A 24500-nucleotide genomic window follows, 5' to 3' on the forward strand; every position below is an offset into this window, starting at 1 on the left:
GGTGGGGGGCAGGGGACTGTTCTTGGGAGCCTCTGAACGGGAAGCCTCATAGATAATGGCATCCCCAGTTTAAAAATTCTATGACATCTATTAAGTCATGTGAAAGCTGAAATGCAGGCAGGCCAGCTATTAAGATGGGGACAAGAGGAGCCTGCTAGAGTTGACTGGAGTTCTAATCCCAGCTCCCGCCCTCAACGGGACGTGTGACTCTGAGCAAATCATGTCACTTTCCTAGTCTCCGATTTCTCATGTGCAACACGAGGGACGTACTCCCCATGGGATCTGGGATACAGAGACGATCCTCCCCAGCCTCCAGAGGCTCCCCCAAAGCCGGCCAGGCAAAGCCACTGCTGAGCACCGTCGCCTCCCCTTCCTCTTCCAGCCTGGCTGGAGTGTAACTGGGGGGAGGCCAGGTCCATGGGAAGGAGGAGGGGACAAGATTCCTTTCCATTTATTTCCTGCACCTGGACACAAGAACAGAAGCCATTATTTGGATGACTTATTGTTTAGAGCTTTTGTTTAGTTTTTTCTTTTTAACTTTATAAAAAGAACCTTGCATATTTTTCAAATTTCAAGCTGACTAACCCAGCTCACCACCTTGCAACTGGCCAATCACTGCACACATCTTAGTAGCAACAGACTGTGTTACTTATCTGTACCGCACGCGGGACGTGGAGGGTCCGTGAAAGGGGAGAAGCTGCAGAGCAGCTGAGGTTGCTCGGACACAGTGGAAAATCCAGAAGTGCAGATGTCGATCCAAATTGGGCTGAAAAATCTCATGAGATCAGGCTTTCTTGGACTTCCTGCTTTTAGCCGAAGCAGTATGTTCAACATAAACGAACTTTCGGTATTTTGAAACTTCCGTTTCTGATCTCAGAACCTGGAAGTAAAGAGCTGTGGTGAACATTTCCACAAATTCTGTCATGGCTGTGCTAGAGGCCAGGTTGAACCCAGTCATCATGGAGCTGTGGGACGCACCGCCACCACAGCAGGCTGCGGGGACAGCCATGCAAGAGGGGGAGTGGCACGCTGGCTAGGAGCTTTGAAGACAGGCGGAACTGGGTTCGAATTCTAGCTCTGCCACTTCTGGCCTTGTAACTTAACCTCTTAGACTCTAGGTTTCCTCATCAGTTAGATGAAGAAAATATACCATTTCCTAATGCCATGAGGACAGAATTGGGTGTGTGTGTGTGCTTGATCTGCCCCCCCCCCACAAGTATGTGTATGATATAGGCATCTCTGTATATATGTGTGTATACATGGATCTCTGTGTACATCTCCACAATGTACACGTGTGTGTGTATATATATGATTTACTTCCAACTTAAATAAACTCTCCTGGGGAGACGAAAGTAGCCAGTTTCTGATAGCTGCACACTTGGGAGTCGCCGATATCTTCCTAATATATGTCAAATGGTGCTTTATGCCAAGGCAGTGAGGGCTCGGGGGTGGGGAGGCAGATAGCATGAGCTCTATGGAATGGGACAGATCTCAGGCGCTCTCCAGGGACCGGTGAGACTCACCCTGGACTTGGGATGCTAAGCAATGTTCATCACAGCCGCTTTTCCTTCCAGAACCTCTCTTGCTTTTCTCAAACAAGCCAAAAGGAATGCCAGGCAGACAGGTCCACAGGGAAGGAAGGTGCTGTGGGAACAGCATACAGTGATGGGTTGGAAGGAGCAGAGCTGTGTAGAGATGAGAAAGAGAAACAGAGATCCAGGGACGGGAGGGACGGTCCATCAACATCCACCCAACGGTGAGAGAGTAGGCTCCCCTCACGTGACACCACAGATACCCTTACTTCTTTCCTCTTCCGTGCTGTGGCTTAAAATGTTCTTTTGCTTGTTAAATACCTTGTGTCTTCTTAAAGTATTTTTCTTAACATGATGATTTCCAAAATAATACATCAGTTTTGTATACAATGGGGAAAATAGAGAAAAATCACAAAAGAAAAAATGTAAGAGCACCCATTGTCCCACAACCCAAAAAGCAACCTGTTAAAGCATTGATATGTTTCCTTCCAGTCTCTTTAATGTAAATATATAGATATATATGCCTTATTTTTTAAAAATATTTTTATTTATTTATTTGAGAGAAAGAGAGAGCATGAGCAAGGGTAGGGGCAGAGGGAGAAGCAGACTCCCCACTGAGCACGGAGCCTGATGCCCGGCTCAATCCCAGGACTCTGTGATCATGACCTGAGCCGCGAAGGCAGATGAACCCACTAAGCCACCCAAGTGCCCCCATACATGTCTTATTTTTATATAACCAGAATCACATTGTTTTGCAACCTCCTCTTATTTTCTTATTACTAAATTATGGATATTTCCTGTATTATTATTATTCTTCTACACCCCTACTTCTAATGGATATACAGTAAATCACTACAAGTGTGCTAAGTGCTGGGCTTTAAGTCTACGTCACTTTGGTTCTCTCCCAGTTTCTGGGCCTGGGATGGCATTTTGTAACAGGGCTAGATTTCTCTCCTTTTTATTTCAATAAAATATTCTTTACAGCCTTTAGAAAGAAAGCCACATGAAATGCTGAAAAGGAGATGTTAAAAAAGTCACAGAGTCCCCCTTGAGTCATAAAGTCGGAGGCCCGGGGGGCGGGGCCAGCCTTAGCTCACCTCCCCGGCCCCGCCCCATGGAAGCCCGCGGAGACCGGATTACAGGCAAACCCAGGACCTGATCTGATAGCACAAAGACACCCACAACTCTGAGTTTCCTGCTGCCACGAGGCCTCTTTTTGCATAGGCTGTTTGACTTACACATACGTGGAAAGCAACTACTAATAATAGAAGAGTTGCCTCTTTTCTTCCGTTGTCAGACTCTCCAGTTACTGCTCAGCTAGCCCAGCGTCTGGGGCAGCTGCCTGCCCCCTCCCTTGCCCCTCAGAGTAATAGGGTCAGTAGGCTCCTTGTCAGCAAGAGGCCAGGCCCTTTCGCCTTCTCGGTGTGTGGCAGAGGTTGGGAAGGTAGCTTTCTGCAGGCACTTTGTCTGGCCAGGGAATGGGACCTCAGCAGTGGGGGCCCCTCTGGCTACCCCCTACCCTCCCCCCAGCCAATGATTTTCTTCTCCTCCAGACCCCACCAACCTGAGCTCACTCAGCTAACCTCAAGAAGTTGGAAACTCCTGGCAACTTTGGTAGAATCAGTCCTTACCCATCGGGTGCTGATAAATGTGTGAATGAGAATCCTCTAGGAGCCCCTCAGGACTAGCCCAGCATTGCCTCACCCCTGCACAGTGCCTTGTAAAGCTGGGACAGCCAAGTTTTTCATTAATGCTTTGACTCCCATGGTGCCACTTATTTCATCATTCATTCATCCCGTGAATATGTACTTAGTGTCTCTTGTTCTGGGCACTGTGCTGGAGTTAGCAGCAGGATTGGCAAAGATCCCAGAGAGCCTGGGTGCCTCAGTCAGTTAAGCGTCTGCCTTCGGCTCAGGTCATGTTCCCAGGGTTCTGGGATTGAGCCCTGCTTCAGGCTCCCTGCTCTGCGAGAAGCCTGCTTCTCCCTCTTCCTCTCCTTCTGACACTACCGCTGCTGCAATTACTTGCTCGCTCTCTCTCTCTAATAAATAAAATCTTAAAAAGCAACAACAACAACAACAAAAAAAAAACAACAACCAAAAAACAGACAAGATCCCTGCTATCCTGAAAGATACAAAGAATAGAAAGGAAGCACCTCTACTCAAAGAGTCTGGGTGGAGGGTCTCAGGAGTAACATCTGCTGAGTTATAAGAGACACTTGATACTCTCCTATGTTATGTTTGACATTGGGATCCTGTCCTTAATCTACCCCCTGTCTCTCTTGAGCTTGGCTCTGTTCACAGCTCTTCCAGCCGCAGAGCTAAAAGAGACTATCTCTCTGTGCAAGATCAGTTGTGGGCAGGAGAGTGAGCCTGGCTTAGGCACACAGCCCCACAGACCCTTGTGGTCAGGGAGTTCCTAAATGAACTCAAACCTTTGGGGGCTGGGATCTGTTTACTCTTGGCACACTGGGATTTCCTGTTTCTAAGAAAATGGGCTTAGATGCTCAGCTGCATTAACCAAACAACATGTTGACGCAAATGAATTTGAAACTTGCTAGCTCCAAACTCTCTAGAAGGTCAGCTTTAGGAATGAAGGAACCGAATGACGTTCCAAACCCTGAATTCCAAGCAAGATGACTCAGGCCATGTATTTACTGGGGGGACCTCCTTTCCTACCTACCCTTCCAGCCTAACACCTCACCAACTAGCTTCAGAGTCAGAAGATCCCTGGTCACCAGGGAGCAGAGAAGGGGCAGGAAGAAGCTTTACCGGGCCCACGTCTAGCCTTAGATGTAGGTGTCCTGGGTAGCTGTCATGGGAGGCTCTGAATGATTCACCCCCCACAAGACTCCACCACCAATATCCAATCTTCCTGAAAAAGTCACCCTGAGCTCATTTCTTGGAGCTTCAGGAACCTCATGTCAACATACCGAAGTCACTGGTTGACATGACTTGAGCGACCATGTTTACTCTAAGAGCTTAGCTTCTTCACAAGGTCCTGTGACTATGGCAAACCTGGCACAGTGGTTTTGACAGTGTGTGGGGGAGGAGAAGGAGAGAAAAATTTATGAAGGGGTGCTTGATAGAGAGGCTCAGTCCCCAGAGGGGAAGGCACTGAGGTCGGAGTGCAGGAGAAGGATGATGTTCAGACCAGAGGCAGAAAAAACTGCAGACACCAATTTGGTGATTGTAGACATCAAAAAAATCCCCACCTGGCCTACTTGCCTGCAGTTGGCCTTCACACAGAGCACTCACTTTCCTATCTGTGGCCCTGGGGTAGGAGGAAACTCTGTGGGGATGCACCAGCTCAGGCTCCAGGGGAGACAGCTTTCTTTGCTGGGAGAAGAAATTTTAATCAATATTTGAACCAGGAAACCAAGTGGCATGGCTTCCATAATAAAGTGAACCGATGTGGGTCAAAAATGTGTAAATTACTGGAGACCTATTCCATCACAGAAACTAGAGTCCTCAATGTGGCTCCTGAATATTGCTTCAGCAGCAGCTAGTCCATCAAGGTGAAGTTCCCTTGGGAAAACCCAGGGTCTGCGGAGCGATGCAGGATACTGAGAGTCCCTGTCGGACTGTCTAACACAGTCATTCATTTCGTATTCTGATCGTGTATCCAGTAATGTGAACTGTGGGGAAGTCTCCAGAGAATCAGGAGAAAAAAATATCCATGACAACTGCATACAAGTCCCAAACGACAGTGTAGTAATTAAAGAGAACGGAGAAGCGACCAAGGGATTGGGCAGTGTAAGGAAAATGGCTGTGGGTTTGGACTGGTAGGGGAGTCCTAGTGGAGGAAGTAGGCTAGGACCCAGGAAGGTTCGTCTTCATGGGTGTCTACATCTTTGAGTATCTGAGTCAGTATCTTTGTAAATGTTGGAGGCCACGAGAATGATGAGCAGTGAATGGCTACGGTTGATGTTACAGAACTTACACACAAGGTTATAAACATTTCAGAAATGGAAATAAAAGGACTGCCTTCCTAGTGCCATAGACAGGTTGAGCGTTGGGAGGTGGCCACGTGTGGGAGAGAAGGAAAGAAAGAGGACAGGTGTAGGAAGACTCTGGAAAGAAGAGATGAATGGAGCCCATTCCTTTTCTCAATAATTTAGTATCGGACCTTTACTAGGCGCCTATTTTTCTAGGAAGCGTCCAGCACTGTGAAGGCAATTATGCCTCAGACGGCGTCCCAGTCTTTGACTGACTCAGAGTTTCCTGAGGGAAACAGGCATATACAGACCCTCACACGCTAATAACCAGAAAGTGCTTTCACGATACGCACAAGGTGTCCTAGGAGACCAACTGAAGGAACAACTAACTCTGCTGGGAAGGGCTGAGGTCGTTGGGGATGGCTTCACAGACACAGGGCGCGGGTAACAGGGAAGCTGATTTCTACAATGATCTGGAACTGACCGCGGAGAGAGGGAAGAGAAGCTGGAAACTAGGACTTGACCCTTTAAAAATGTTTAGACCAGGCTGTACAGAGTAATATTTTAGGTTGCAGGTGACAGGAAAGTCAGTATGTGTTTTTCTAAGACAGTATAACCACCAATATTCAATTCAATGCCATTGAATACGCATCTGGATAGAGCACCTCCTCCTGGCAAGGCAGTCACTGTGCTGAGTAGCTTTATAGGTCATGCCAAGAGAACATATCCCAAGCCCTCAAGAGACCCCCAGGAAACTCGATGAGGAGCAGGGAGAGAGAGGGAGGGTGAAGAGAAACACAACCACAAGTAATTCTGTTATAAAACAGGAATGGGTTCGTGGTTCTAGGAAAGGGGCCAGCAAAGGGTTATGGAGGCAGAGATTCTCAATAGCCTATGTTTGTCCTGGCCCTCTAAGTCAAAGCAGGCCTGATTTGGAGGACCAACCCCTTCTCGTTTCCTCAGTAATATGTCCACGATTCTCCCTCTGACTACCAGCAAAAGTGCTTTCATCCGGGTCCACACAGAGCTATGGGTTTCAAGGCCAGATGCCAGCCAATAGGATATACACAAAAGCCACCCGAAATAAGCCTGACAGCTTGCTGTCCTGACGGGCCGGGCCGCCATGCTCTGCTCGGGGCTAGATTCTAGGTTGTGCCTCTAGGTGTTCTGGTGGTTTAGATAAAAACTATAATTAGCTGCCACAAACGCAGTGAATGTGGGAGGGGCAAGGGGGAGACCTGAATGTAAAGTTTTTTTCTGGATTCATTTATGTCTGGCTCCTCTTGTTGCCTCGAGTCTGTGTTCAGCTAAATACTGGGGCCTCTTGGGCAATAGGCGTTTGAACCATGAAGGCCACTTCTACTCCGATGGCTCCCAGTAGAGCAGTGCACAAGTGTCCTCTCTTCCTGAGGGTTTTTCTCCGTGATGTTGTCTTTTCTCTTGCTGACTCTACTGAAAGAACACACTGTGTAATGCATGTAATGTACAAAGTAGGTGCTAATCGCTGTCAGTGTTATTGGTGAGGCTTCTGGTCAAGAGCAGGCTGTTAAGTAGTTAAGTCTGGGGGGAGTCGAAAGCTGGAGGTGGATTTTCAACCGTGCAGGGTTCTGCGCCCCTAGCCTCCACATTGTTCGAGGGTCACCCAGGAACCCACGAAGTGAGCCTGAACTTGATCCCCATGGAGCACTCAGAAGCTCAGTCAGGGGCCTCCTGGGTCTCCCTCCCCATCTCCTCTGCTCTGTCCCCAGCACACATGGGTTGTATGTCCCTAAGAGTGCACGTCTTCAAGCAGGACGTGGGAAGCTGGCGGGTCCCCTTCAGAGCATGACCAAAAGTGCCAGCCCCTCACACCTCACCTGTGAGCACAGGCTGCCAGGGGCTCTGGCATAAGGACACCCTCTGTCAAATCTACCTCAAGATGCCCAGAAGCCTGGCTGAGAAGGCAAGTCAAGGACAAGGCAGCCACACAGACCTTTTGCTTGTAATACATGATTTACAGACATCTTTCATCCTTCTTTTTCATCTCTCTCTTTTTCTTTCTCTCTTGCTCTCTGTTTGACTGAGTTGCCCCAGGGCTGGTGGTTTCAAAACTAGCAGCTGCAAACTTATGAAGGAAAAAAAAAAAACCCAAACCACAAAAACCTTTCTTGTGAAAACTGTGTGCCAGTCTAAAAGCAGTAGGCCATGCAGGAGGAATGCCTGTGAACGTGTCAGGAAGACAGAAGCAAGGGAGTGTGATGATCACAGCCGGGTCTTTAGAGCAGAGAGGAATTACAAGGCATTTGAGGCACGTGGGGAGTAGGGGACAGCAGCAGAGGAGTTTGGGAGGAGGGAGGGGTCCCTCACTGGCCAGTAGGGCCCTCAGAGGAATGGCTCCCTGCATCAGCTGAGGTGTCTGAAACAGTTTGGCTTCCCAAATGCAAATCAGACCAGCTGTTACTACCACATTACTGGTATCTTCCCCCAGAAGACCCAAGATCCAGCCAGCCCTCTAGTTCAAGTCCACTGGGGAACTTCTGAAGCACACAGGAACCTGTGTAACGATGTCCCAGCTCCAGGCTCAGCGCTGGTGCGCCCAGCTAACTCCCGCTCTTACTCACCTACGTACTCGCATCCTTCAGACACTCAGATCAACAGAAAGATACCTCCCCAGCCACAGCCCCAAATTCCTGCTCCGTTGCTAGTTTCAACCAACAACTCAGTCTGAGGGAGTGGGGAGTAGGAAGGACGCGAGGAGAAATCCCGAGACCCTTTTAGAGAGAATCAGGTCCTTGTCTGCCTCAAGACTGGACAAGAAAGTCTTCCAAGGTTTCACTGGGTGTTAGGTCTGGAAAGGAGAATTCCCAGAGGGACGTGGAACTGGCTGAGGCTCTTTCTCCCGACCTCTTGCCCAAGCTCTGCACTCACACCATCTTAGGCCAGAACAAAGAGGGTGCTTGAGACATTTGGCCGGATCATTGAGACAATGTCCCTGCACCCCGCTGTGGATGGGAAGAACAGGCTGTTCGTAGGCCCACAGAGACAAAGGAGGCCCACCCCAAGAGGTCCCTGAGGACATCCCTCATCGCAAGGCACCATGGGAACAGTACAAAAGAGAGGGGCAAGGGACAGCTGGGAGAAGAAGACCCAGATGGACCCCAGTTGTAAAAATAAGGCAAATGAAATCTAGTGCAAATTTGAGTGTGAGTGTTTGAGGAGAAGCAAAGTTGGTGAAGTGATCAAAACTGGGTGGGGTTAATGAGAGAAAGCTTCAAGGAGGAAGTAAGTTCTGAGTAGAGGTTGAAGGAGGGGAGGGACAACGGCTGGGTAGAGGAGGGGAAGAGGAAGTGTGTCCTGTGGGGGAGGGGAGGGTGGTTTGTCTTTGGAAAGGGTGATATTGATTGTATGGGGGCCCCGGGAGCTGTGCCATACTTGAGGTCCTACCTTGAAGTAATAGCATTTGGATCTATTTTCAAGGAGGAAGAATAATCGTGTTGACTAACAATGGGCAGGTTGTGTAGTGGGAAGACTTTGGAAGGAGCACAGTTTGGAATCTGAGTTCAGATCTTAGCTCTGCTGCCTATGCACTAGGTAACCTCCCAAGCTTCACCTTCCTGAACGGAGACAAGGAAAGACTCCCTCTGGCTATGGTGGGGATATTGGACAAGAAAACGTAACCCAAGGGGCTCAGTTTTGCCCCTGGCAAATAGCAGCTCCTCCATCCCTAGTGACTGGTAGTGTCCTTTGTATTGCTGATGGGTTTGAAAAGCAGCCACAGAAAATTGCGCAAAGTTTCCAAGGGCCAGAGAATAAGGGACCTGGAGGCCTAGGTGCTCCTGTCAGCAGTCAGGCCCTGTCCCAGGCCTCCAAGGGGTGAGGAAGTCAGGCACATCCCCGTGATAGGTCCCGGCTAGCGGTCGTTTGCTGGAGAAGCAGGTGCATCCAACCACGTGTGTGGTCGAATGTTCAACACCCAGCCCTCTGGGTTTGTGTGATGGTTCCCTATTTCCATGATGTAAATACGCCCACCAGGGTGGACTTCTAGATCCCCCTGGGAGGTCACTGCATGTGCAGCTGGAGAGAGAGGGATGCCGGGAGCTCTGGCTCCCCTTGGTGACACCAGGGCTGGCCGTGGCCAGCTCGGGGCAGGATAGGCACCTGACCTCCCGCCTGGCCTCCTTAGGCTCCCTGCTTGTTTGTGGAGGAGAAGAGTGCTGAGCTGAAGGGGCGGAGAAGCAGCATTCCCTCTGTCTTTTCTGGCCTGCATGGGGCAGAAGTAAAGGTTCCCTCCTTGCACCCACTTCCCCTCAGGACGGTTCCATACTGACTAGTAAGTTCATTTTCCTCACAAGCTGAAACAAAACAAAACAAAAAAGGGGCTCCGTCCGGTGGGTGGGCCATCAGCAGAGCGGCTCTGCAGGAAGAGGAATCAGGAGGCCACGCAGGGAGCCAGGAGCACCAGGGACTCCCTCTTCCCTGCAAGTGGCCACGGTTTGCCCCACCCCCACCCCATGGGTGCCAGGGAACAAAGGAGGCAGTGCCCCCCCCCACCCCCAGTTTCCTGTGAGGTGGCAACAGAGTCTGACTTCATCCTTAGTGGCTTGTCATCTGGCAGGGGCTGCCACAGACTCATGGAATGCCATTTCCAGAAAGATCTGAGGAACTGTCTAGGAGCACCCTTGCTGCCCAGGTGAGAGTACTGAGGTCATACCTCTCAACGGTGTCAGATCTAGAAGCGGACTTCCCCTTCCTGCCTGCTTCTCGGTGGTTCTCCTGTAAGCTGATGGCTGTTGCATGATTCTCTCATCATCACCTCTATGATTCCTGTGGCCCCTGCAAGTCTGAGGTCCCTCAGGCAACTTCTATGCCTTTTCTTTCTGGTGTATTGCCCGCAGTCACCCAGCACAGCTCTGGGCAGACTTGGCGGGGTGCAGGGGGGCGAGGCGATCAGCAGATCCACTCCTGCTGGGCAGTGAAGGAAACGATAGGAGTAGTGGGAGAAGGAACAGAGTCAGGGCAGATCCTCCAGCAAATTCTGTCTTGGGGATTCCCTCCTTGAGTTACAAGGAGTATCTTCTTTCCCCTCCCCAATTCACACTAGGGGGCATCACCCACTTTTCCTGAAGAGGAGAGACCTGCGTTACTCCCATCACCGGGCAGGATCTCATAAACCATCTGTCAGCTACAAATCAACCTCAGTCAGCTAGCCCTCTGGCTCGGAGGTGGGGTGAGGGGAATGAAAGGAACCCACAGCTCTCCACAACCTCGACTCCAACCACCTGAGAATGTGCCCTTCTGCCTGGGGTTCTCTGGTTCAAGGAGGTGAGACCCACACTGAGCCTTCACATGGGTGATAGAGGGACCTGTGCCTGTCTCGGTTCCTGAAGAACTTGCTGGTTCTCCGTGTGAATCTTAACCTTTTTTTTTTTTAAGGATTTTATTTATTTATTTGACAGAGAGAGAGATCACAAGTAGGCAGGGAGGCAGGCAGAGAGAGGGGGGAAGCAGGCTCCCTGCTGAGCAGAGAGCTCAATGTGGGGCTTGATCCTAGGACCCTGAGACCATGACCTGAGCTGAAGGCAGAGGCTAAACCCACTGACTTAACCCACACAGCTGCCCCACTCCACATGAATCTTATCCTAAAGGCGGGGTCGCAGTGGAGTTCCATCTGCGGAGAGTCTCTACCGCTGGCCTGCTCAGCAGATGAGGACGCTAAGGACACCCGGCCAGGCTCTGCCAAGAGACTTGGTTATGCCCTTTCTAAAAGAAAAAAGGCAGAAGGAGGGACTAATGGCGTTACAGGAAGTGAGATGATTATATTTATAAACAATGAGCCCATATTAGCATTTCAGGTGTCCTGATTTATCTCGCAGGTGGGAGGGAAGAACTGCTGGCAACCTCTCACTCTGAGCTCTGGAACAGGATTTCCTCTGCAAGTTGCCGAAGATCAGATAAAAGTCTTAATCTCAGGCACACACAGTTGCAGGCTTTGGCCTCTGCCACTGGGTGCTCAGCTTTCAGTGAAGAAACTGAACAATGGTCTGGGGCCCTGTGCAGTGAAATAGGTGGGAAAGAAGAGGATGGGGCTGGAGGTGGATGGGGACGTCCACCATCTGCACCCACTAAGGGCTCCTGAACAGGTACTGGGCTCCAGGCTCAGGCCCGCCGAGGTCCCTCTGACTGCCTCTGGCCTCCTTGTGCCATACATGGCTTTGTGCATACAAAATAGCCTCAGATATCTACCCCCTTTCTGAAAGGATAGGAAACAGAAGCATTCACTTCTGCTTCTTGAGTTGGGACCTACTCAACCAGCCTGCAAGCCCATATCCCAGGCCTCGGCTGGGGGGTACCGGGAGGTTGAGGAAACGTTGAAACCGTCCTCCCGAATGTTGGTGCCTATTTTTTCACAATGCATCATACAACTTTAACATCTTCTCAGAATAGGAAGAACCAAGATTTATGAAGTGGCATTTATGAAGTGGCACTCTCTTAGAGGCTACTCTGAGGAACAGCAGTGAAGCCCATCCCTGAGCAGGTCTGGCCTCAGAATACAGAGTCTATTCGTGCTGAATGAGGCAGCCAACTGTGTTAGCACAAAAAGTGGAAAATCTTGAAGTTGGGGTCTTTAGTCCCCGGGATTCTTCTGCTCCACAGACCCAGTCTGATTTTATGGTTTTACTACCTCGGCTCTGACGGCAAAGCGTCACCTTCACTCACAGGGGTACGAGGCTGACGACTAGACTCAGATTCTCTCATCCACAGCTCACACCCTTATTATGCCCATTTTACAGATGAAAATCCGAATCTCAGAGCAGTTTCCTAATTTCCCCGGAGTCCCCCAAGCACGCTCAGTAGACCAAAGCATTTAGGCCTGCCTTTGTGAGACCAGCATTCCAGGGACCCGCTCTTCCCAGGGCTCATTCCCAAGTTTCTTCAGCAGGTGGAACAGGCCAGTGAGAGCTGCTAAAGCCACCGCGCGGCTTGAGAACAGGCTCAGAGTCTAGAATTCGACAAATAAACTTGCACCCCAAGGAGATCACCTCCAAAGAGTGCAGAATGGCTCTGCTCTGAGGGAGGGACTGGAACAGAGGACCCTTTTTCCTTTCTTTCTGACCACTCCTCTTTGCGAACACAGGGGGTCAGGGGTGGAGGGCTGGGCCCCCACGAGCCTGGGCACCCACGACTTTTCTGCGAGCTCTGCCCTGGTGGGATTTGAGGGAGCTAGACCAAAGACTGTGTGAGGGCTGTTCTAGGAAGGGATGGATGGATTTGTCTGCCAGGAGAATGTAAGGGGAAGGGGCGGGGGGGGGGGAGAGGGGAAGCGAAGTCTAATTAATGCATTTTAGGGGAAACTCAATCTATGGAATGAATGATTTTCCCAGATGGGTTGTATTTAGAGGCTCATGAAAATCCTGCATTTTTCCATTGCTGTTTCCCATCCTTTCTGAGCCTTGGCTGAATGGATCCGGAAATCCTTTGGAAAAGAAAACGTGCTGGTCTGTTCACCTTGAAAAGGAAGAAACCCAAAAGGCGTCATGTTCCTCTTCCTTCTCAGGTGGAGTGATTAATTTTACAAGCATCTCAGGAGGCCCTGTGGAAAAGGCAGATGCCATGTCCTCTCCCAGTGAAAACGCTCATCATAATCTGTGCAAAACAGCACCTTTGGATAAACACAATGTGGCTATATATACACCCTCGGCCGTTTCCTGTTGCTCTCGCAGCTTGTGCAGGCTCTAAGGTAGGGCGAGGCTGTGGCCATAAGCCACACGGTGACATGTACATCAGCCATGCCCTCTGCTTCCTGTGCTGCTGACAGCCTGGGGCTGGATTAGCCCTGCAGGGCTCTGGGGCTGCCCAGTGGGATGGAGCCCCCTCACCCCGAGATCTGCCTGCCTGCGGGGTGTCTCCGCCATGCACTCCAGGCTCTGGGTGCAGGTTGCTGAGCCACTGAGATAGATGTCCCTGAGAAAAACACCAATGAGCCAGCATGCGTGTCCAACGGTCTGCTTGTGTAACTTCTGCACCACAAAACAAGAGGTCAAGTAAGACAGGGTGGTTAACAGACAGAGCAGTCCTTTTTCTGTTAAAGGGCCAGCATCGAGTAAAAGACTTCCTGAGCAAGTCGTATTAAAAAAAATCCTCTTGGCAAAACCTGAGGGTCAAAGCCACGTGCTAGAAACCCCACAGTGCTGGAAATAGTAACCATGATTTGAACTTCAGAATCACCGCTCATTTCGGGATTTCAAAATGCCCAAGTAGAGAGCTCACAGTGTAATTTTGGAGCAGCAAATGGGACACCCGTTGCACTAAACAGAGAATCAAGGCACCCAAACACGGAGACACTTGTCCAAAACCTAGAGTAAGTCGTAAGGGACCCGAACAAAGCTCAGCGCGCCCTCCTTTCTCCACCCACCCAGCCAGTGGTCGGCGTGGGATCCTGCCACACCCTCCTTCTCCTGGAGGAGATGTGGGGCACAACCTTGCACTGTTGAGAGGGATTTCAGGAAATTCTGAGGTGCAGACAGAACCACGGCGAGTCACCATTCCCTGGACCCACGTGTTCACGTGATTCGCTAGAGTAAAAGTCTGGCATGCACTCAGGCAACAAATATTTATCAAGTGCTTACTATCTGCCAAGCTGAGTCCTGGCTTTCGGGGCTGAACAAAAGAGACCAGACACCCTGCCTTCTGGAGAGTTTAGTTTAGCCAGGTGAGACTTTAATCACCTTTTTGCATAAATGAATATGTAATAGAAATGTGGTACGGAGGAAGAAGAAAAAGTAGAGTCCTGAAGAAGGACTTAAGGCTGGATATCATTTGAATGGGACCATTCCAGGAAAGCCCCTGTGAAGATGCGGTATTTCCACATAAACGACGGAGATGGGAGGAAGGAGTACACAACATTGCTTCCAACGCATAAACGAAGCACGTTACGATTCTAAAAATCGACTAGTTCCCCTCCCCCCAAAAAGTGATTGCTGTCTGTCTTGAGCTTACTTCCCTCTTGGAATATTTTGGGTAGGCTGTGGCAGGAAAGAAGACAAGCGAGACCCAGGAAGGTAGGGTCCTCCAATGATGTGCCGTCAAGGCACCATTACGGTATTTCATTGCTGCCAAAACATATCTGAGGGATGTTCAAAGGTACTTGGTGCAACCAGATTCCGTGTTCAAAATAGTGCGGGGAAGGCTGGGTTGTAGAAACCTGCAAAAGCTTCTTTGCCTCAGGACTTATCAGAACCTTGTGTCTGCTAATAGTTAATATGTATCATGAGTCTCCAAGCGAAAGAGAGGAGCAATGTCTTCTGCAGCATTTTCCAAACAAAATTGACAGTGGAAGGTTTTGTCACTGAGCACTAACATAGGTTCTGACACTTGCATCTGCCCAGGACTCACTTGGGGTGTGTAGTAGAGTCCTGGTTCATGGGCTTGGCTCCTAAGGTGCTAATTCACAAGATCTAGCATGGTCTCTGGAAGTTTTCATCTCTAAAAGAAAATACACCAAGTCCAAGAACCATGCTTCAAGAAAAAAGAACCAGGTTGGTATCCCGAGAAACATCTGCAACAGCTCTACTCATTTCCACAAGCTTCCTTAGTTTCCCCTCATTCCTTTTAACCTGGATGATCCTGGGTGAACAGAGAACTAAGTTGTTGGTTATCTAGAAAAAAAAAAGTCACAACAGCACCAAGAATAATAATAAGCAAAGTGAGTCACAGACCACAAATCTGACCTTGGTCTAGAATCTGTGGGGTGTCTCATGTCCAGCTACAAAGACCACGTTTGTCCTTTGGACTCGGTTGGCAGCAACATGATGTGTGGCAGAAGACTGAAAATTCCTGACACTGTCCAAGGGCAGGATCCAGGATCCAGAATCCAGAATGATTTCTGATGTGCCCATCTGTCTTAGTCTAATTAGCCATGTCGCTTTGGCAGCCTCCCGTCCTTTCAAAAGGAACAAAGGTACCCAGAAAGACACATCTTGTTGCATTCATATGCAAAGCAGTTGGTGTCTTATTTTCTCTCCTTCTAGTCCTGGCCCATCAGAATGAAAAAGCCTGGAGGAACAGTCTCTTTTCAGAGAGGCGTTGGCTCCTAAAAGCTCCTCCCATCTGGGTTGCAATCAGCATAATGGGAAGAGAAGGGGACCGGAGCTCGCTGTTGAGACGCCTGGGTTCAGATTACCATTACCTGTGCCCCGGTAGCCCCCCAGAGCTCCACAGTGGCTTGCTGCAGAGAGAAAACACCTTTGCAGTCACACACCAAAAAAAATCCGTGATACCATATGCCAGGGATCTGACTAGGTTAGAGACACAGGATGCGAAAAGGAGGCTGTAGAAAAAGAAGAATGGAGGGGTGGGGAGTGCTCGCCTGTGCATGTTAAACAGCCCTGCCTTGTCCTTCTCAGAACATTCTTCAGTTAAAAAATTTAGGGATGGCTGTCCTTGTGCCATAACGAGACCGGGATTTTCGCCAACGGTGGGTCTGGGGGTGAGTGTTGCATAAGAACATATAGAAAGGTGCACCATTTAACCTGTTGCAAAGTCCAGGATGGTTGCTACTGAAACCAGGAGGAGAGGAAGAAGCGGGTGACATTTCTGCAGCGATAAGTGCAGATGGAATGCCTTTGTCCTTCTGAGCCACGAGGTCTGCCTCTTGGTGTGTTTTGCTTGGTTTGCACTAATGCTCGGGCTGGTGGTCATTTGCTCTCGGTGGCCAGTTTCGTTTCCTGGTTTTGAGAAAATGGCAGGGAGGCCTGTTGCTGGGGCATATGCTGTGTCACTGGAGGAAGTGTGCAGTTCTAAAATGTCAAAGCCAGCAGCCTCGTGCCCAGTGCATGCCATCAATCAGCAAGTGTCTCTGGAACACTAAGGAGCCCACCACAAGTTAAAATGGTGGCTGACCGATAAAGATCTCACCTTAAAACTGCCTACAGTCTAACCAAGGGGGCAAGATCAAAAGGGCAAAGGAAAAGGGCATCAGTGTGAAAAAACGCTGCTGCATTTTGGGGCAGAGAGTGCATTAGAGATAGCGTGGCCCCGTGGAAAAGCCTGGGTGTCTGGAGTCTGGGAGGCTGGGCTCACATTCTTCTACTTAGCAGCTTTGCCATCAGGAATGAAGTGTTACCCTTGCAGAGCCTTCCTTTCTTCACCAGGAAAATGGGGAAGGCTAATAATACTACCTACTTCCCCTTACTCATGGTGATTAAGTAAGATTATAGGTGTGGGAAGTGTCCTATTAAGATAAATGTCTTGAACTATAAAGTAGTCTAACCATCTCAGTTATTGTTATTGCTATAATCACAGTATAGAGGGAAATAAGTCTAGAAGATTCATCTTCTGCCTTTTCCATTAAAAATGCAGGGGTGCCTGGATGGCGCAGTTGGTTGAGTGTCTGATTCTTGGTTTCAACTTAGGTCATGATCTCAGGGTTGTGAGATCAAGTCCTACAGTTGGGCTCTGTGCTGAGCTCAGAGTCCCCTTGGGGTTCTCCCTCTCCCTTTGTGCCTTCTGCTTATGCTTGCGTGCTCTCTCCCCCTAAAATAAATGAATAAATATTAAAAATTTAAAAAAAAAAAAGAAAAGAAAGAGAAAGAGAGAGACTGAGCAGTGTACAGGAATTAAACCAGCCCAGAACTTTGTTCTGGTCCCTTGTTATATACTTAAATTCCTCTCTAATAACTTAAAGGTAATTAATAATGGCTATCAAGAGTATCAAGAATGAGATGTTTTTAACGTTATCCTTGGAGGGTCTCATGGGCTGGTCTAAGAAACTGTTTAACCCGACTTTAAAGGGAGAACCCCGAAAGAATAAGGCAAAGGACAATTGAAACAAGCAGCTGGAAACGGGGAGCGGTTGATCCTGAAGTTTTCTAATCCTGAAACCTCCATCTGGTATCCAGAGGCCAAATATCAATTCCAAGGAGGCTATCTATTCAGGTTAGCTTGAGACCTTACTACTGAAAACCTTCACCCAACCCCACTAAACAGGAAATGCAAGCTGCTTGGGTTTAACATGCAACCCACTCTTGAGGCCCCAACCCCCACTCTCACTCAGCATCAGTGCATTTTCTTCCTTTCCATTACCATGAGCTGTACACGTTCATTTCATATGTGCAGGGCAGCCAGTTAGAAATTGCTAGAAAAAGAAGACCGTCAGGAATCTTTGACTCAGGAAACTTCCAGCAAAAAGGGGTGATGTGAGTTCAGGAACTACAGCTTTTGATGGTGACATTAGCACTCTGGCTTCTGAAGTCCTTGCAATAGGTACCTGTAGCAGAGTCTTATGCTTGAAATGCTTATCGCTGGCTTGATAACCTGCATCCCTTTGTTACTTGAGCAACTTAGAGAATGTGGGAACCCCGAGAGGGTGTGTTTCAGACACACCCAAGACATACCAGGTACAGATAAAAATCTCCACTGTAGCTAAAAATCTAAAAACAGAGCTTATGGTCAATGATATATCAATAAACCATGTTTTCCCCCCTAGTTTTCCAAAGCAAATGTTTATCAGATACTATATATATGCTCAGAAAACTGGAAAGAATGGTTATTTTTCTGATTCTGAAAGAGACAGGTAGCTACCGTGTTGTCTATGTGCATACTTTCCACTGTAATACTGTTTCCATAAGTAATATTTATGGTGCGATATTTAGTAGTTTTCAAAATGCATTGTAATTTGCGGGTATTTGTACGTATGCAGGTGTGTGTGAGGGATCATGACAAGACTGAGATGTCTTGCCATTCGGAGAAGAGCCTGACTCAGCATCCCAAACCAGTCCAGCCCCCAGTCTGTATTCCAAAGGATGGTACTAACCAGATGATAATACTAAGCCTTCCTCCCCATGCCTCAAGCGGGCATTTTCTGAAGGATCTATAAGTGTATTTAAGAGAGTAGGGATATCTTTCTGAGCTCAAGATACATTTCTCCAGGAGACTTAACTCTTAAATAGACAAGAATTTCTGAAGACCCTTTTCAAACTGCATTTGTCAAATTCAGCTGGCTATGTGGGGATGATAGTTTGTTCTCCGGTGGCCAAGGAACCCCCTCCCCGCCCCCACCCCAAAAGCAGAAGAAAGGTCTCTTGCTATTAAACAGAAAGAAAGAGTGAGACCTGGGGGCCAGCATGGCTCTGGCCCCTCATCTGTAAAATGAGGCTATACTCTTTGACCTACTTCAGGGCCGTACTACCTGGGAGCTGAAACAAAAACAAAAACAAAAAACCAGAACGCATAGCACGAAGTAAGTTATTCCCAAATGCAACTCAAATGATCCACATCTGTCTCGATGGTGCCCACCACACACACCGGAGCACTGGCATCTGCAACATGGTCCTTCTCCAACCTCAGTGAGTTCTATAACTTGAATGAGCCTTTGGTGGGGATTTCATCCAAACCCCTATCTCTCTACCATGGCCTCCACCATGAGTGCGATGTTCTTTTTGTCAGCCCATCCTTTAAAATTGCTTCTTAATGAAATAGAAAAGACACAAATACATTCTTTTAACAAATTCAAACAGAGATAAATTAAGAGCCACCTTGCTTCACCACACCCCCCCCCACAAGTCTTACTCCCCATCCTGCATGTGGCTATTGATGATTTATTGAGGTTCCTCGGAGAGATCATGTGAATCAGGTATCACCTTTTTCTCTCAGGAAATGATCTCTCACGCTGAGTTCCAGTTACTTTTGCTGTAATGTTACTGGTGAGGCTTTTGTAGATGGTTTACTTTCTACCCAACCGCAAATGGCCAATGTCATATACATAGTATGGGCGGGCTGGGCAATATGGAGCAGAAAGGCTCAGCAGAACCTAATGCGGAGATAACTTGCTGTCTTTAGGGACATGAATGGCCATCAGTAGTTCCCTGAGCTAAAGATTCCCCCATCAGTGCCGTCGAACTCTGGGGCGGAGAGAGATATGTGTAGCCAGGTTCTGCCTTTGAACGTTCCATCTTAGTCTTCGCAAGGAGCACCCACAGTTTACCCTAAAACTGTCACTGTGGTTGTGTAATTTTTAGAGAGTGTGTTCATGGGGCAATAAACGCTCTCCATGCTTCCCTCATCTTCCCTCACCCTCCTGCCTTAAGGACCATAGATCTCACTCCTTCATTTTATGGAAGGGGAAATGGAAAATCTGAGAAGGAATCCTTCCTTAAGGGCTCATGACAGATCAATGGTGGAGCAGAGACCCGAGCTCTGGAGTCCTTGTTCCTGTCCCGCTGTTCTTTGTTCTCAAAGCTGCCTCTTTAATGCATGCCTCTTGCTAATATCCCATCCTAGGAAATCAGGTCTAAAAACCACACTGAAATAGAAGACACCCACGCCTCTGCTTTTGTGGCATCACTCAAGTGTTTCAAAGCTTGGAGTCCCTTCTTCTACCTGTGGAGCCTCTGCATGGACTAGAATGACCATAAAATTCTGGCTGGTGCTCCTGGAACCCACACTTCAAGCTGTATGATAGTGGACAAATCACGTAGACTAGCTCAGGCTCAGCTTCTTTACCCATCAACCATGGTGCCTGTCTTAGAGTGAGTTGTCATGAGAGCCAATAACACAATGCCTGTGAAAGCATTTTAGGACAGTAAATGTTATGGGCAGATTGTTGTTGTCAACACTTGGCTCATCCTCTCATGTCCGGAACTGAAAATATCTCCTCTGTTGACAGCTGAACAACAACAACAACAAAAAATGGAACAAAGCAAAGACCCAGGGTTGTGTTTCTGCTCTGGAGTCCCCTGTTTTATAGTATCTATGTTGGGCTTTCCAGTGTGTAGGTCAAAAGAAAACAAAACAAAAAAGAAGAAGAAAAAGCAGCAGCAAATACTGCTTGGTTTTGCATTTTCCCTTCTGTTTTTTTGATTAGAGTCTCTATGGCCTGTGAGCTCAGAGAGAACCTCAAAAGATTGTGTTTGCTGCAGATAAGCACCAAACTCGATGTTTATCAGCACTTATCTCCTGCAAATTCACTCTCTGGAGGCTTCAAAGACCAAGGAGATCTCTCAGCCTTGTTCTGAGGAGAGGCAAGATCCTGCAGGGCTTAGCAGCAGGTGTGGTCCAAGAGCCCTTGCTCCATCCCTAGGAACCTGGTTCTCTTGTTCTTCCCCATGCAAAAGAAGGAAGCAGAAGGTTTACCCAATGCCTGGGGATGGGTAGTAGGGTAAAGGGAGCAGCAGAAGAAAAGGAGTGTTTTGAAACCAGCCCAGAAACACTGAGAAAGGAGGTAAAGTGGGGGAGGGGAAGGCAGGCTACCTCCCTCCCTACCCAGCCCCACCCCCACCCATCTCAGCTCTTCATCTGCCAAACAAATCCATCCCACCTTCAAAAGGTGTTTGAATTCCCTTCATGCCCCCAGCTCCCCTTCCCCTACCATCTTTGGGTGCAACCACTAGTCTGTATTCTGAGCGATTGTTGGCAGAGAGTGGGACAGTGGGAGGGGGAGGCGGTGGTGGGGGGAGTGGGGGAGCCAGCATTTTATTAGGCTGTTGAATTTGATTTATTAGGGGGGAAAAATCCTTCGCTTGCTTGCCACACAGGTTATTCTCAAAGTGAAAACTCTATTTTACTTAAAAAAAAAAAAAAAAAACCAGTGCAAGTGCCTACAGTTATGAATGGAGCTCTTTGTTACCTTCCAGATCGACAAGACAGACTGTTTGGTTCATGTCTGTGCACTAGCAAAGGAGTGTGGGGGCCTGGGAGACAGATGTGGCCTTAATTGCATGGAAATATTAGAAGATCGTTAAGCCATTTTGACAGGATTTTCCTCTTGCTGTAGGAGCAAAGGGCCACGTCTGAGCTGCATCAGGTCTGGCCAGACCCTCCAGCTGGGCCTCTTGTCCCTGTGTGTGAGGGACACATCGGCCCTGATTCACTTGCCCTGATATTAGAAGGAAGTAGATGCCTCCTTGCTCTCAACGTCTAGGTGTGTCTGTGCTCCATGAGTGCAGAGAGTACTCTCCCAAGAAACCCTTGGACCCAAAGTGGGGGTTGGAAGAGAAGCTGTATATTGAAATAAGTATTTCAGAATGGGTATGAACATGCGCACAAAGGGAGAGGGGTCAGAGCGTCTCTAAACCCAAGGGTGCGCTCCATAAAGCTCTGGAGGTCCCCACATAGGGTCTGAACGATTTACTGAAAGAGTAACTCTGTTGTCACAACAAACAATTTAAAGACACTAGTTTCCTGTCTATTCACTTGTCCCTTCAGAGCTTACCTTTGGTGCTCATAGAAGTAATGGCCCATGGGGAGAGTTGGAATCAGGTCAGAACAATCTTAAAACAACGTTTGGTTGCCAAAGACCAAGACCCGGTAAATACAGTCCACCTGGTCTCTCCTGGCCCGAACTGACGTGGCCCTGCTGCGTTTTGACCCTCTCCTCTTCCCCTACTTGCCCCCGTTGATTTTCTGTGTGCCTAGAGATGGCAGGGTTTTGTTTTGTTTGTTTTTGTTTTTGTTTTTTCACATAAGCCTATATTAAGATAATTAGGAGGATTGATCTCCTGGGAGGGAAGGGGAAACCTCTCTCAAACTACAGTGTGGTGATCCCTTTGGGTTAGAAGAGTAGATGTTTTAGAGCAAGTCTTTCTCAATGGGACGAGACCATCGAATGTGGACAGTTGAGACTTGGAAAGAATTAATATTATGCAGTGCTCCCTGCAGAGAGCCAATGTCCTGTGAAGCATCCTAATGGTCAGGCAGGGCCCCTTCTTGGAGTTGGGGTGGTGGGTCCTTGTTTAGATGATGTCTGGACCAGGGCCTGGGAAGGATGGAGATAGGGCGACCAGAAAGGAAGGGAGCTGGGGAGGAGGGAGAGAGTGTGCAGCAGCAAAGATCCTGTTTTCATGCAAATGTTGTTGTTAACCTAGAGGGACAAAGGGAAGGGCTCCTGGGCAGCAGCACTGGCATGCTAGATCTCTCAGGCTCTATTAGTCAACTAATCAACTGCTGTCCTTCCAAGGGCCAGAGCTCCGAGAGACACCAGAGCTGTGTTATAGGGCCAGGAACCCCAGTCTGTGAGCTCTGGTTGAACAGACAATCAGTGGCCCTTCCACGTGGGTCCTGGGGGTGGAGAAGCAGAGTTTGGCCTCCAGCCAATGAGGATGCAGGGACACCTTACTGTAAGATCAGAATGCTACTCTTCCAGATCACTGGAGACCTACATACTGTTTTAGGACCCTGCAGAGAGAGCCACAGTCTTTTACTAAATTTACTAAATGGAAATGCCCTTCCAAGTCCCTTGGGAAAAGCCTTTGAAGATGGTGACTGGGACTCTACATCCCATGTCCACCTTCCCCCCACTCTCCCCTGCCCCTGGCTGCATGCTTTTCAGAGGCTGCAACAAAACATTTACCTGAGGTCCTAGCTGGCTATTTATGACCAGGAAAGTCCCAGCAGTACTTGGGTTGATCATCAATGAAGTGTTAAGGCCCTGCCTTGGCCACTCCTGCTCAGTTCACTGCTCTCCTGTCCTCTAAAATGCCCACAGTTGGTTGTGCCATCTTCCTGTGCTTCATGTCCTGCCACCGTCTCATGGGACAATGGCTCAGCAGCTATTTTCTTCTCTGAGATGCTGCCCGGGGCAGCTGTGGACGCCCCTGGCCCACCCTGTTCCATGAGCTACGGCAAAGTACCAACAGACACACCTTACCTCTTGGAGTTCTTTGGTGAGCCTTGTTCTCATTTGATGGAAATCTCACCACAGACCTGTTGCGATTCCTGCCATCATGAATTCAGGATCTTCCCTCCTTCTACCTCTCTCACCATAGCAGATTGGGAGCTGCTACTTACCTGCCCAGGGTGACCCTCTTATGCACAAATGCATTTGCATACTTGTTAAATATTTAGTTCACGGCATAGATAAGGTCAGATTAGGGGGTGCAGGGAGGTTTCTACAGGTATCCTAATTCTATAGTAACAATAATGCTATCAACACCTTGCTGCCGTTTTTCCATTGACATATTCCTGAGTTTTGTGACAATGCCTGCCTGGTTCCTAGCACATGTCCAGGAAATATTGGTTAAATGAATGAGTGCATCCATGAATGAATGAATGCTCTTTTGGTGGCAAATACATTCACGATCCCATAACTAGACAGGACGTGTTAAGGAACTAGCCGAAGTGACTTTGGCTATTCTGCTTTGCCGAAGTGATGTTTTGAATAGCACATAATATGACCAGCAAGCCTAAGTGTCTAGAACCTATGCCGGTCACTGTGGTCACCACTAGGAGCACGTGGCTATTTAAATTGAAATGAAATACAATTCAGTAAAGTTTTAAAATTCAGTTCCTCGGTCGCACTAGCCACATTTCAAACGCTCAGTAGCTCCACGTGGCTAATGCTTCTTTGCTGCACAGTGAGGATTTTGGAATGTCTCCTATATCAGAAATTTCTCTTGGACATCGCTTATCTGGAAGAACAATTTACGAGTTCAATTTCTCTCTATGTAAAAGAATAATATGCTTAGAAAAACACTTTGTTTCTGCACTCTGATTTTGTGGGAAGACAGAGGCTAAACAACATGTTATTATCCTTTTCCAGAATTCCTTATGACTTTCAAAAAGTCATTCAGGTTGTCGGACCTGAAACCTTCCTTGGGTTGGGATTAGAAGGAGGAAGGTGACCACAGGGTTCCCCCAGGGACATTTTGCTTCCACAGCTTCCCAAGAAGTGCAGGGTTGGGAAGGTTGACATCACTGATGTTGGCCTTCTTGTGGAAATCACCAAGGCCATAATGAATGTGGGGGATCTAAACTATGCAGAAAACTAAGTGGAAGGGACAATGTAAGAACTTGAGAGCCTTTGACAATGGAGCCTGGAGTAAAGGGAATTAGAAGAAAAAAGTTACTGATGAAGGTTTGGGACATCTCAGGGTGTCCCCACCTTGTGAGCTAGTTTCCCATTTCCCGTAAGTTTTGGAGCCATCAAGGATCAAGCTGTACTCCCACCATGACACATGTCCCTGAGAGAGACAGACAGGCTCCTACTGGTCAAGGCCGATACCTTCAGAAGCTTCCAAGAGTAGAACACTAAGTACCCTTTATAGAGTAACTAAATCAGT

The 24500-nt window shown here is 48.4% G+C and overlaps 1 protein-coding gene across 5 annotated transcripts in view; it reads left to right on the forward strand.

Annotated features, from left to right (window-relative positions):
- FLI1 (Fli-1 proto-oncogene, ETS transcription factor) overlaps positions 1–24500 on the forward strand; it is a 122702-nt gene that overhangs the window by 32511 nt on the left and 65691 nt on the right. The window contains exon 1 of one of the 5 annotated variants that reach the window (XM_082683951.1): positions 9906–10138. The exons of the other annotated variants lie outside the window; for them this stretch is intronic. Coding sequence (XP_082540077.1) covers positions 10085–10138 — 54 coding nt within the window. The 5' untranslated portion in view covers positions 9906–10084. Of the gene's footprint in view, positions 1–9905; positions 10139–24500 lie in introns of those variants that run through there. 5 annotated transcript variants of the gene reach the window in all.

Source organism: Mustela nivalis (genome assembly GCF_964662115.1).
Source record: "Mustela nivalis genome assembly, chromosome: 9".
Taxonomy (NCBI): domain Eukaryota; kingdom Metazoa; phylum Chordata; class Mammalia; order Carnivora; family Mustelidae; genus Mustela; species Mustela nivalis.